The sequence below is a fragment of the Monodelphis domestica genome, chromosome 8, assembly GCF_027887165.1.
Source record: "Monodelphis domestica isolate mMonDom1 chromosome 8, mMonDom1.pri, whole genome shotgun sequence".
Taxonomy (NCBI): domain Eukaryota; kingdom Metazoa; phylum Chordata; class Mammalia; order Didelphimorphia; family Didelphidae; genus Monodelphis; species Monodelphis domestica.
The window spans coordinates 187856957-187870365 of record NC_077234.1 but is presented as its reverse complement, the minus strand read 5'-3'; the positions used below and the strand labels follow the sequence as shown (position 1 = coordinate 187870365).

Genomic DNA, 13409 nt, shown 5'->3' with positions numbered 1-13409 from the left:
GGTGGTCTGTTTTCTGAAAATGGGGAGAACGTCGAGTTAAGAAAAGAATGAAGGAAAGGAACGTAGGGAGAATAATGTGTGCTCCCCCTCCCCCACACTCCCCTTGGCAACCACAGTAGTAGAGGTTTAGTGGCGACTGAGATTGACCGAGCAAGCGGGCGGGGACCGGAAGTAAGGCGGGGCAGCGGGGAGGGGCCAGTCGGGGAGGGAGTCAGGGAAAGGGCGGGGCAGCAGGAGTAGGGGGCGGGGTCTGGGGCGACTGCTGCTGTTTTGCTGCTAGTGGAGGATAGGCAGCCGCTGCGGGAGGCAGCTGCGGACACCGCCGCGTCTGTCCGTCAGTCCGGAGGCATCGATTGGAGCCGGCCTTTCCGAGCCGAAGAGCAGATTTCCGTGATCCTCTGGGACTGGCCGACACGCGTCGCTGTACTTCTTAGCCAGCTCCCACAGGATTCGGGCCAACGCCCCCTTTTCTCCGGGAGGTTCCCCGCGCCGAGCTGTCCTTCCCGCCTGCAATGGGGCCGGGCTGAGCTGCCTCCCGCCCTACTGTCCCTTTGCAGGGGAGAAAGGAGGAGGGAAGGGGAGGGATGGAGGAGCTCGGGCAGGAGGCGGTGCTGCTCTTCCTCACCCAAAGAGGGGGCCGAGCCCGCAACGCTGAGCTGGTGGAGCATTTCAAGGGGGCCCTGGGCGGAGAGCCGGAGCAGCGAGCCCGGGCCCGGGAGCGCTTCAAGCAGCTGGTGAACGCCGTGGCCACGGTCCGAACCGACCCTGCAGACGGGACTAAGTACGTGTACCTGAAGAAGAAGTTCAGCGGCAGCGGGTTGTTTCCCCCGCAGCACCCGGCGCATGTCGGAGCTCTGGTCTCCCAGGTCCCCGAGGGGGGCGAGCCCAGGGCGGGAAGTGAGCATCATTCCTCACCTCCAGCGGGGCCGGTGGACTTGAGAAACGGGGATGCGCTGAGCCCACCAACCTCTCCCAGAAGTGAGGAGCCTACCCTGGTGGTGCCGGTCCCGGATCAGCAGCCACGGCCAGTGGCAGCTCTCCAGGTAGTGCCCAGCATCTCGGTGACCGAACCTCCGGAGCTTGAGGAGGCCCCAGGCCCTTTGGACCGCGCTAACCCGGCTAACTCTAATGGGCCTGGGTCACCAGAGGAAAGAGCTCCTCTCTCTACTGGGGAGCACCCGCTTTCGGAGGGCACCCTTGAGGAGAATGAACCATCCACGGACCCGGAATCACCTCCCCAACTAGTCTCCAGTGAAAGCAGCAGAAATGAATTGCCGAGATTGGGGCAGGTGCAGTCCCTGGGAGTCGGGGCGCGGAGAAAGAACTCTAGGCGCAATGTACCTCTTCTCCGGGGACTGCCACAGGGTTCCTGCGGTGGGGAAGAGCCCGAGCTTCTCTCAAGAAACTGGGAGGAGGGAGACGCCTGCAGCTCCCCCGGAGGAGTCAGTACTCCAAGACCTGGCCGCAAGAATTTGCTGGACCTGATGATAGGCAGCTCCCCGCAGCTTAAGAGGAGCTTCTTTGTTGGGGGAAACAATCCTGGGGGCTCTTCCGCAGGGGGCTCTTCCGCAGGGGGCCGTACCACCAGAGGTGGTGGAGACTCGGACACCGCTTCCCTGGCTTCGTCTTCGACCGAGGAAGAAGGAAGCGGAACCGGGTCTGTGGCATTGGACCCCCTGGAACATGCCTGGATGCTGTCTGCCTCGGATGGTAAATGGGACAGCTTGGAGGGCTTGCTCACTTGCGAACCTGGGTTACTGGCCAAACGTGACTTCATCACTGGCTTCACTTGCCTTCACTGGGCTGCCAAGCACGGAAAGCAGGAACTCCTGGCCATGCTGGTCAACTTTGCCAACAAACACCAATTACCGGTAAACATCAATGCCAGGACCAGCGCAGGCTACACTGCTCTGCACTTAGCAGCAATGCACGGACACGTGGAGGTGGTGAAGTTGCTAGTGGGGGCCTATGACGCGGACGTGGACATTAGGGATTACAGCGGGAAAAAGGCCTCTCAGTACCTGAGCCAGAGCACCGCAGAAGAGATCAAGAATTTGGTGGGTGCCCTGGAAGATGATGATGGAGAGAGTACTTCAGAGAGTGGGGGTGGTCGCTGGAAGCTCTCTAAAGTGCTCCCTTCACATCTTATCACATATAAACTCTCTCATGTACTGGATGATGGGGGAGATCACCACCACCACCACCATCATCACCACTCCTTGGTTGATGGGTCAGCTGGGGGCAAATCAATGAGTCGTAAAGCATCAGGTGGCAGCAGCAACAGCAGTAGGATGAGACCTAGACTCAACAAAATCCGATTCCGAACACAGATCATTCACAGCACTCCCTCTTTCAGGGACCCTGAACAACCACTATTCGAGGAAGAAAGACCACTTAAAAGCAGCTCTTCCTCCTTCAAACTAAGACCGAAGTCCAATGTATTCGGGTAAAATTTATTCCTTTGGGCATAATTTAAAGTATAGTATGTGCCCTCTTGACATAGGAATTCTGGGTGTCAAACAGAATTAGAAATTAGCATAGGCAGGGGGAGGAGAAAGAGTAAGGAACATCAACTCCGTGTTCTCTACTTGGGGGAGGGGAAGGAGAAGGCAAAGAGGTCATGCATTCCCTTTGGTAAACCAATATATAAACAAGCTACCGGGCTAGGTTTTTAAACCTTTCGGTAAATGGCTGATTCTCTAGAAACACTGGCTTATTTTGGGCGAGGTGTATCGGTGCCAACAGATTCCTTCCCCTTGGATTATTTTCCCCTCTATTTCCCATATTTTTAGGGTCTAGACAAAGTGAGAGGAACAACTTTTTTTTTTTAATGTTACCTTTTACTGTTACTGGATTTTATACATAAATACATCGATTTTGATGCATCTGTTTGAATATAATACTCTCATAGGAACAAGATAAACAGTTTGTAATGAAACTGGTCTATGCTACCCCTGTGTTTTCCGTAAATGTATTTGCTGTTGGAGGTACTATTACTACTGAATGTATAGTCAGCAGAATACAAAAGCACTGATAAAGAATGTTGTAAGTAAAAATGGGAGTCTTCAGTAGCAGTTTAACTATTTTAAAAGCAACTTCAGTTAATAATCACTGTGAATTCAAATGTTAAGTAACATTTATTTTTTAGTTGTGTTCATCTGTGGTACATTCCATCTAACTATACAACAGCACTTCACTCAGTACTGACTTCTCACAGCAAACGTGGAAGACTCTTAGCACCCAATCATGCTGTAAATTAATAGTTCTTTATTAATGCCTAACTCAGTGTAAGTAGTAAATATTCCTACTTATTACTTTTTAAATTGGCTTATAATCTAGGGATCATTTAACCAACTTCCTTGCTTTTTCTTTTTCTTTTTTTTCCTGACCCTATATCATGGTGCTTGGAGTTTAAATGCTTAAAGAAATGATTTTTAATTTTAGATGATTAGCTAGAATTGTCAATCTACTACTCGGTGAAGTCAGCCTTTAATAGACTATTACCATGAAATAATTAAATTTTAATAATTAAATAATTCCCACTTAAGGTACACAATTCATTTCTTCCAAATAGAATACTTTTTTAATTGTATGTGCTCTAAAGTAATGTTCTGCATATTTTAAGATTTTAGTCTAAACCCATTAACTAACCTTAATGGCTTTCTTGAAGTTAATAGGTTTGTATACTAATGGAAGATATCAATTAAAAGCCAGGTGGTGAATCTTCCAAGTTTAAAAATGGCACTTTCCCTTCAAGAAGTAAGATTCAGGGCTGGTCCTGTAACTTTGAATGCTGCTGGTTGTCAAATCCCTTTGTATATAAACACAATTTAAATAATGCCAATTAAAATCTAAGATTTTAAAGTGTGGCTCCCAATTGCATTTCCTTTATATATATTAAAAGTGAATGGCTTTATATTTCATTTTAAAATCTAACTCAAAAGCATATTAAGACCTCTGTCATTGAATGAACAAATTCTAAGGAGATCTAGCCCAAGCATATCTGCTCTATCAGTTCTCACACATAGCATTTCTGGTACTCTATTGCAAACTTACAAGCACCTATCTATCCAGATAAAGATAATGAGGGTAAGGGAACTTCTCCCAAATTACCAGTTTAACCACTGCATAGTTTGCACAGGGCTACTACATTTAGAGTTCTATATCTTGACATACAACTTGGTATCATAACTTTCCTTAGATGGGGAATGTTAGTTGCATAAAAACATATATGAAAAATTATCCTTTAAAAAATGTAAGCTATATATTTCCTTGGTGCCTTTACTTTTTTTTTTTTGTTTGCTGTTATAAATATGGGGCATATCGATGCTTAAAAAGCACTTTTTACTCTCACACAAATGGGGTCAAGAGCCAATCTGTAATCTTGTGCAAGATAAAAGTGGATTTGTTATGGGAAGAAAACTCATTTGTTCTGTGCCATCTGTATAGGTTAAAAGGAAAACATCAGTTAAGTGAAGCTTGAAACAGTCTAATAATGCAGAATAAATTGTAAATTCCCAGCTCCCAAGTTGCATTAAAGCTATAAGCTAAGGGACAAGAGTTATCCTGACTGAAAATGTTAACCATCTAATTACTAGTATAAAAATTGGTGTAGTCTAGACATTTCTATTTTGAAATAAATATAATTCAGTAACATTTTGGTTAGAATACAAATATATTTGAATGTATTGTTGAACAATCAAAATACTAAACTATTATTAGGAGTGGTAACTAGTTGAACAGAGTATTTTATTTTAAAGAATTTTGTGGGTTTATTATACCAACTCTTTGTAAATCTAGTAGTTTATATATATATATATATATATATATATATATATCTTGCTTTTACCTCCCTCTCCCACCAAACTATTTGTTTTGGCTTACACATCAAAATATATTAGTATCATTTTTAAAAGTCATTCCAGATAGGAGCTACTTTAAGTCTACCTACCTAATCATAATGTGCTTGTGTGCTTTGAAATCTGTAGCATATATTTCACTTCTTGACACTTTACATTTTCTCTTGGTTATTTTTTTTAATTCCAAATCAAGAGAACATAAAAGCAAATTATTTGTATTCATCTGAAATTTTAAAGTTGTGCCTGTTCATGGAAACATGTATTGGATGCTTAGAAAGATGTTTATTCAAAAACTGTGATACAAAAAAATGAATTGTGTGTGTCATAGGTACACTTGAAACTATTGAATGTGTATTCTGTTAACTTTTTATGGTATGTGTACTGCAGCTAGCCTGTGTAACTTGAAATTTTCAACCATTTTATTGTGTCTTATGCCTAAAAACTTGGGGGCCAGGATGCCTTGTCTTTATATATATATATATATATATATATATTTATGTACATAAATATATATATATATATAGTAAAAGTTTGAGAGTCTGAGAGTTTGATTTGTGTGTAAGAAATTGAACTTTCATTTTGCCAAAATAAAAGTTTCCCACTAGAATTTTGTTCAGTTTTCCTTGTGTTGTCCATGTTTATAGTTTTCTGTAACAGATTGTCAGAGCTATCAGGAATTTCGGTCTTACTCCCCATCCACTGATGAAACAGGTTTGGGAAGTGCCTCCTTTAGGTCATATTTATGGATAGAAGAATACTTTAAAAAAAAAAAAAACCTAGCAGATCAGGTACAAATTGTATCCATAAACCTTCTTAAAACCAAAGAAATCCCCTATACACCATCAGTGTGTCTCTTTTGTGATTTCATCTTACTCAGATTTCACCCCTGTGAAAATTTTTGACAATTGTTTTTTGACATTTTAAAATTCAAATATTCTCCCTCCCTACCATGTATCAGAGAAGAAGTATGAATTTTTTTTCTTTTTGGAGGTGTTTACAGTACCTTATTGTAAACTTTGGGTTAAGTATTTAGTCATCAGTTATATGTAAGTTGATATTAAGACATTTCTACATTTCTAACCTTTGCGTGTCTTCTGGCTTTTGTGATCTTTTCACAAACTTTTAACTCCTAATTTATTTTAACTTTAAAAAGAATTTGTGTGTATATAATAAAAGATAAAATATGTTGCTATTATACAATATGCATATATTTTATGCATTTCTGAGTTTCTAAACTTTTTCTGTTTCATCTGCTGGCCTTCAAGAGTTGTCTGTGGCTTCTGCAAAGCTCTTTAAAAAATCCCATTTAATTTCTTATTCTGACCCAAGATACATAAAAAACTTGACGAAAATCACTATATGAAAGGGATACCTGTATTTAGCTTTTTTGCTAAACTAGATGTTGGTCTCCAAGTGGGGAAGGGGCAAGAGCAGTGAGATTTTTTTTTTTGGTTACAATAATCACTTTATTTCCCTCCCTCCCCTCCACCCACCCTTACTGCAGCCAATGCGCAATTTCATTGGGTATTGTGTCTTTGATCAGAACCCATTTCCATGTTATTGTTTGCACTAGGATGTTCATTTAGAGTCTACATCGCCAACCATATCCCTTCAACCCATGTATTCAAGCAGTTGTTTTACTTTGGTGTTTTTACTTCCACAGTGTTTCCTCTGAATATGGATAGTGGTTTTTCTTGTAGATTCCTCCAAGTTGTTCAGGATCACTACATGGCCACTAATGGAGAAGTCCATTACATTCGATTGTACCACAGTGAATCAGTCTCTGTGTATAATGTTTTCCTGGTTCTGCTCCTTCTCACTCTGCATCAATTCCTGGAGGTTGTTCCAGTTCCCATGGAATTCCTCCACTTTATTATTCCTTTGAGCACAGTAGTATTCCATCACCAACAGATACCACAATTTCTTCAGCCATTCCTCAATGGAAGGGCATCCCCTCATTTTCCAATTTTTTTTGCCACCACAAAGAGTGTAGCTATGAATATTCTTGTACAGGTCTTTTTCCTTATTATCTCTTTGGGGTACAAACCCAGCAGAGCTTTGGCTGGATCAAAGGGCAGACAGTCTTTTATCGCCCTTTGGGCATAGTTCCAAATTGCCCTCCAGAATGGTTGGATCAATTCACAACTCCACTAGCAATGCATTAATCTCCAGACTTTGCCACATCCCCTCCAACATTCATTACTTTCCTTTGCTGTCATGTTAGCCAATTTGCTAGGTGTGAGGTGATACGTCAGAGTTGTTTTGATTTGCATTTCTCTGATTATAAGAGATTTAGAACACTTTTTCATGTGCTTATCAATAGTTTTGATTTCTTTGACTGAAAATTGCCTATTCATGTCCCTTGCCCATTTATCAATTGGAGAATGGCTTGATTTTTTGTACAATTGGTTTAGCTCTTTATAAATTTGAGTAATTAGACCTTCGTCAGAGGTTTTTGTTATGAAGATTGTTTCCCAATTTGTTGCTTCCCTTCTAATTTTGGATGCATTAGTTTTGTTTGTAAAAAACTTTTTAATTTGATATAATCAAAATCATTGATTTTACATTTTGTGACTTTTTCTAGCTCTTGCTTGGTTTTAAAGTTTTTCCTGTCCTAAAGATCTGACAAGTATAAATATTCTGTGTTCACCTAATTTGCTTATAGTTTCCTTCTTTATATTCAGGTCATTCACCCATTCTGAGTTTATCTTGGTGTAGGGTGTGAGATGTTGATCCAAACCTAATCTCTCCCATACTGTCTTCCAATTTTCCCAGCAGTTTTTATCAAATAGTGGGTTTTGGTCCCCAAAACTGGGATCTTTGGGCTTATCATAGACTGTCTTGCTGAGGTCATTTACCCCTAGTCTATTCCACTGATCCTCCTTTCTGTCTCTTAGCCAGTACCGAATTGGTTTGATGACCACTGCTATATAGTATAGTTTGAGATCTGGGACTGCAAGTCCTCCTTTCTTTGCATTTTTTTCATGATTTCCCTAGATATCCTTGATATTTTGTTCTTCCAAATGAACTTTGTTATGGTTTTTTTTCTAATTAAGTAGAAAAGCTTTTTGGTAGTTCAATGGGTATGGCACTAAATAAGTAAATTAATTTGGGCAGGATTGTCATTTTTATTGTTAGCTCGTCCTACCCATGAGCAATCAATGTTTTTCCAATTGTTTAGATCTAGTTTTAATTGTGTGGAGAGTGGTTTGTAGTTATGTTTATTATAGTTCCTGTGTCTGTCTCAGCAGGTAGATTCCTAAGTATTTTATATTGTCTAGGGTGATTTTAAATGGAATTTCTCTTTCTAATTCTTGCTGCTGAAATGGGTTGGAGATATACAGAAATGCTGATAACTTATGCAGGTTTATTTTGTATCTTGCAACTTTGCTAAAGTTGTTGATTATTTCGAGTAACTTTTTGGTTGATTCTCTAGGATTCTTTAAGTAAACCATCATATCATCCGCAAAGAGTGATAGCTTGGTCTCCTCATTGCCTATTTTAATACCTTCAATTTCTTTTTCTTCTCTAATTTCTACTGCTAGAGTTTCTAGTACAATATTAAATAATAGAGGTGATAATGGGCATCCTTGTTTCACTCCTGATCTTATTGGGAAGGCTTCTAGTTTATTCCCATTGCAGATGATGTTTGCTGATGGTTTTAGATATGTACTGTTTATTATTTTTAGGAAAGGCCCTTCTATTCCTGTACTTTCTAGTGTTTTCAATAGGAATGGGTGTTGTATTTTATCAAAGGCTTTTTCTGCATCTATTGATATAATCATGTGATTTTTGTCTGTTTTCTTGTTAATATGGAGCAGCGAGATTTATTAACCCTTTGGCACCAAGTCTTCCTGTTTCATTTTAGTCAGTGTTTGCCTTCTAATTCAAATCTGGAGAACATAAAACTAGCTCAGCATTTGAACTGATTCTTTTCAAAATTTGGAAGGGAGAGGACAATGAGAAAATAAGTATTTCTTTTTTATGACATCAAAGATGTCCTTAAAACATTAAAGATATTTTCAATTATAGAAAAAATACTAGAGATTCAATTTCTTAGTTCCTATAGTTCAGCCCCCACTTCAAGTGTAACCAAAAATAAAACTAGTAAAGAGTAGAAAATAACTTTATAATAGTTAAGTAAAAGTTCCAACTCCTTACCATTTTAAGGAATGTAACTTGCAAAAATTGTTATGTATTATTTTTTTAAATTTTCTAATAGTCAGAAATTTTAGACAATAACTTCTTTAGATGTATAGGGATAGGACTAGCCAATAGGAACAGAGTTCAAATATAAATACTAGGGCAGATTTAGTATAGATTTATTTCTTAGAGGGCTCAACAATCTCCTGTACATGTGTAGTTTGGCAGAGATAATACAAGCCACAAAACCTTTTAAGCAGGAAAAATTCCCACCTGTATTGTCAGACTTTGTCATTTTATCTTCTGGTCTACCACTCTATTTCAGTTATCTTCACCCTGAAAACCACTAGCCTTCTCTCCCTGTCAATTAAAGTTGGGTTTTTACCCCCAAATATCCTTCTCTGTTTTCTGTGATTTGCTCTGCATCTTTGATCCTACAAAACAATGGCACCCTTAGAGTCTCCTTGACCTCATGGAGTCCCTGGGTTAGTAGGCCATGCAGGCTAGCTTTTTCTAAAAAATGAAACAAGCAGACCCCTAAGTAGAGTTCTGAGGGATTATCCTGTCCCAAACTCATCCTAACCTTGGATCTGCCATAATGTCTAAAATTTCCATTAGAGTTTTATGTCATAGGTTAAAACTTTGTGTCCACTAGAGTTCCCTATTAAAGTAAAACCAGGGTTGGCATAATAGCTAAAGAATTGGACTTATGGTTAGGAAGACCTCAGTTCAAATTCTGCCTTGGGCTCATAACTAGTTTGGGACCCCTGGACACCTCATTTAACTTCAGTCAACCTCAGTTTTCTCATTTGTAAAATGGAGTGGGGAAGATAATAGCATATTATCTTGTTTGAGAAGATATGAATTGAGAAGAAGATAAGCGGGAGAAGATAATAGCATCTGCCTAAGATTGGCATTAGGATCATATGAGATGTATAAAATTACTGTCAAATCTTAAAGTGCTATTTAAATGTTAGATAGGTTACTATAATTGTTAGCTATCTTCTGCCAAATCAGAGAAGCTCCTGAAGTAGGTTAAATGGGGGAGGCAGTACAGATCTCTTAGGGAAGGAAGTGAGGGTCAATTGGGCTTAGAATAACCAGTGAGGGGCAGCTGGGTAGCTCAGTGGATTGAGAGCCAGGCCTAGAGATGAAAGGTCCTGGGTTCAAATCTAGCCTCAGACACTTCCCAGCTGTGTGACCCTGGGCAAGTCACCTAACCCTCATTGCCTAGCCCTTACCACTCTTCTGCCTTGGAGCCAATACACAGTATTGACTCCAAGACCGAAGGTAAGGGTTTAAAAAAAAAAAGAATAACCAGTGAATGCAATGAGGGTGGAGATGGAGGGGAGGAAGTCAAGAGATCCCAAAGAGAGGGAAAATGCTATGAGAGGGGAATCAAATAACCATTTATAACCACTCTACAATTTTATCCAAGACCTTCCCTTTCATCTGTTTATGCCCTGTTCCACATTCCCCTCAAACACTCAAAAGTCTAGAACTCCATAGACACCTTCTGCTCCAAAACTTTGAAAACATAAATTTCAAGTCAAACTCAAATAGTTTTCCAACCTGACTTTTGCTTTTATCTAATAAATGATAGGGAACTCACTAACCACCGAGTTATTCAGATGGAGGTTTTTTTGCATCTGTTTCCATAATTCTTGAGTTTTTAAAAGGTTAGAGCATCATACACTATTTAAGGAGTTACGATTTTATCACTGTGGGGCATCCCTTGGCCATCACAGATTTCAGCCTTCTAAGCTTTAGTAGATGATCCTTCTGAGTTACTTTGACTAATAAATTCAACCCCCCCCCCCCACCATGCTAACCTTCAGAGGACAAACCTTTCCAAACATAGGTGGATTGATTCTCAGAGGATAGTTACATCATAGGTCCTATATTCAAGGACTTTCTAGCTTGGAAATATCTGCCAGGGGCTTTCCTACTCTTGCATAGCCTCTAAGAACTGTGAACCACTTCAATGAGTCATCAGAGAGGATGTCAGGGGAAATGTTATAGACAGATTTATAAATCAAGTCACATTTATTTACTATATGTATGTGCATACACACACATATATAAATATATATATATGTAAATATATATGTATGTATAGTGGTTGTCCTCATTACTCAAAGAGGACCAAAATGACATCACTTTATCAGTCAATGTATACCATATCTGACTGGTTGATCAGACCAATACAAGCTTCAAAGGCTGTACCTCAGGTTGAGCACAAATAGCTGACATGAACATTTGGGATGGCTATTTCCATCTCTAAATTTGTGTCTGTGTGTGTGCCGTTTCTTTTGAGCTACTGCAATTCTGCTTTGCTCATAGGGCCCAGTGCCTTCTTTGAAGTGGGCATACCATGCAGGATGGTCCTATGGCAGTGTGATCCATGTGTCAATCAATACTAAAGTTCTTCAGAGAGACCTGAAGTGTCCTTGCCTCACTTCTTCTGACCGCTATGTGAGAGCCCGACTTGTGTGAGTTCTCCATAAAATAGTCTTTTAGACAAATGTGTGTTAGGCATTGGAACAATCTGTCCAACCCATCAGAGTTCCACTCTCTACAGTACAGTCTGAATGCTTGGCAGTTCAACCCCAGAAAGGGCCTCAGTGGCTGGTACCTTATCCTGCCAGGTGACCTTCCTACCAAAGCAACTCATTCCACTTTTTGATATCTCTTATCTTTAAAAGATTTTTCATTCTATAGAGATCAGATATGTTCCTCTTAATGCTGCCACCAATCTGCTGTCTAGAGTCAAACAAAAAACAAACATCTTTTCCACAAAACAGTCCATCAAATACATATCTGATGATAACTATCCCATCCCTTTCCTCCCAAAATCTCCATTTTCAGGCTAACCCCAGTCCTTAAACCTGTTCTCAGATGGCAAGACTATCAAAAATGTCAACTGACTTTTTCTTCTCTTGTTCAGCATAAGGGATGATGATGTTCGCTTCCTTTCCAGGGACTTTTGTGGACTTGGCTGATGTAATAATAATGATGCACAAGAGGAATTTGGATGCAATGAAGACACATTATCTCAGTTCATTGAAATGTACACATTATTTTCATTGACCCATATTTCATTTTGTTTTGAGACTTCTGTGTATCATAAGATCTGACTGGTTAGAATAAGAAACTTAACCAGTATAAATGCCTGCTTTTCATGAGTTTGAATCACGTGTTTCATTTAGTAACCTTTAGCATTGGGTTTCAGACTGATGGGCATCTATTTACCTTGCTATTCTTTGCCAAACATAAATCAACAACTCCAGCTTTCTATGTAATATCCTTTGTGTACATTAGGATACTTTTCTTATTGTGCAAATATATATATATATATATAGAATCAGTGATGAAAATACTATATTCTCTCATGTGTAGTAAATACTGCTGAATTGTTGGCAATGGACATTAGCTGGTTCAGGTTTTTATGCTAGATTAAAACCAGTTAGGGCTTATGTACAGTCATCAACCCTTTTTTCAGTCAAACTGAACTTATTTCCTAAAAGGTTCAACAAATAATGATCTCATCATTTAAAAAGTTAAGCCTTCCCTTAGCTGTATGTCTTTTTTCTCTGCCACCCAATTAGCACTTTCATTAATAGTTAATTTACATTTTATATAATATGTACATCATATATATTTATATAACATATTTAATATGTTTATATAGTACACATTTAAATATAGAATGTGTATTTGTAGATAATGTTTGTCTGTTTATTTGATATATATTTATTTTGTTATATTTATTTAATATTAATATATTTCTGTAATTTATATGTACATTTATATAGTTGCATTTTATGTATATTTATAGGATTAATATAAGGAGTTTTGGATCCAGGCAATAATATCTTATTTTCAGGGAAGCTAGGGGGCTCAGTGGAGAGAGTGCCAAGCTTAGAGACGGGAGATGCTGGGTTCAAATGTGGCCTCAGACTCTTCCTAGCTATGTGACCCTGGGCAAGCCACTTAACCCTAATTGTTTAGCCCTTTCCACTCTTCTGCCTTGGAACCAATTCTTAATATTGACTTTAAGAACAAAGGGAATTATTTAAAATGACAATTTAAAAGATTGTATGCCCCTTGATCCAGCAATACCAGTATTGGGTCTGTACCCCAAAGAGATAAAAAAAAAGGTTTGAACAAAAATATTTATAGCTGCACTTTTTGTGATGGCAACAAAATTGGAAAATGAGGGGGTGTCCCCTGGTTGGACAAAATGTGGTATATGATGGTGATGGAATACTATTGTGCTATAAGGAATGATGAACAGCTTGATTTCTATATGACCTGGAAAGACCTCCATGAACTGGTATGGAATGAAATGAGTAGAACCAGGAGAACATTGTACACAGAATGTGAAATATTGTGGAATGATCAAAT

General features: G+C 39.4%; 1 protein-coding gene across 4 annotated transcripts in view; it reads left to right on the top strand.

Annotated features, from left to right (window-relative positions):
* The first annotated feature begins 235 nt into the window (after positions 1 to 235).
* SOWAHC (sosondowah ankyrin repeat domain family member C) overlaps positions 236 to 13409 on the top strand; it is a 42716-nt gene continuing 29542 nt past the window's right edge. For 2 of the 4 annotated variants that reach the window (XM_056807571.1, XM_056807570.1), the window contains exon 1: positions 236 to 2446. In XM_056807571.1, coding sequence (XP_056663549.1) covers positions 585 to 2446 — 1862 coding nt within the window. In that variant the 5' untranslated portion in view covers positions 236 to 584. Of the gene's footprint in view, positions 5467 to 13409 lie in introns of those variants that run through there. The other 2 variants (XM_056807569.1, XM_001373107.5) reach the window with 2 other exon arrangements.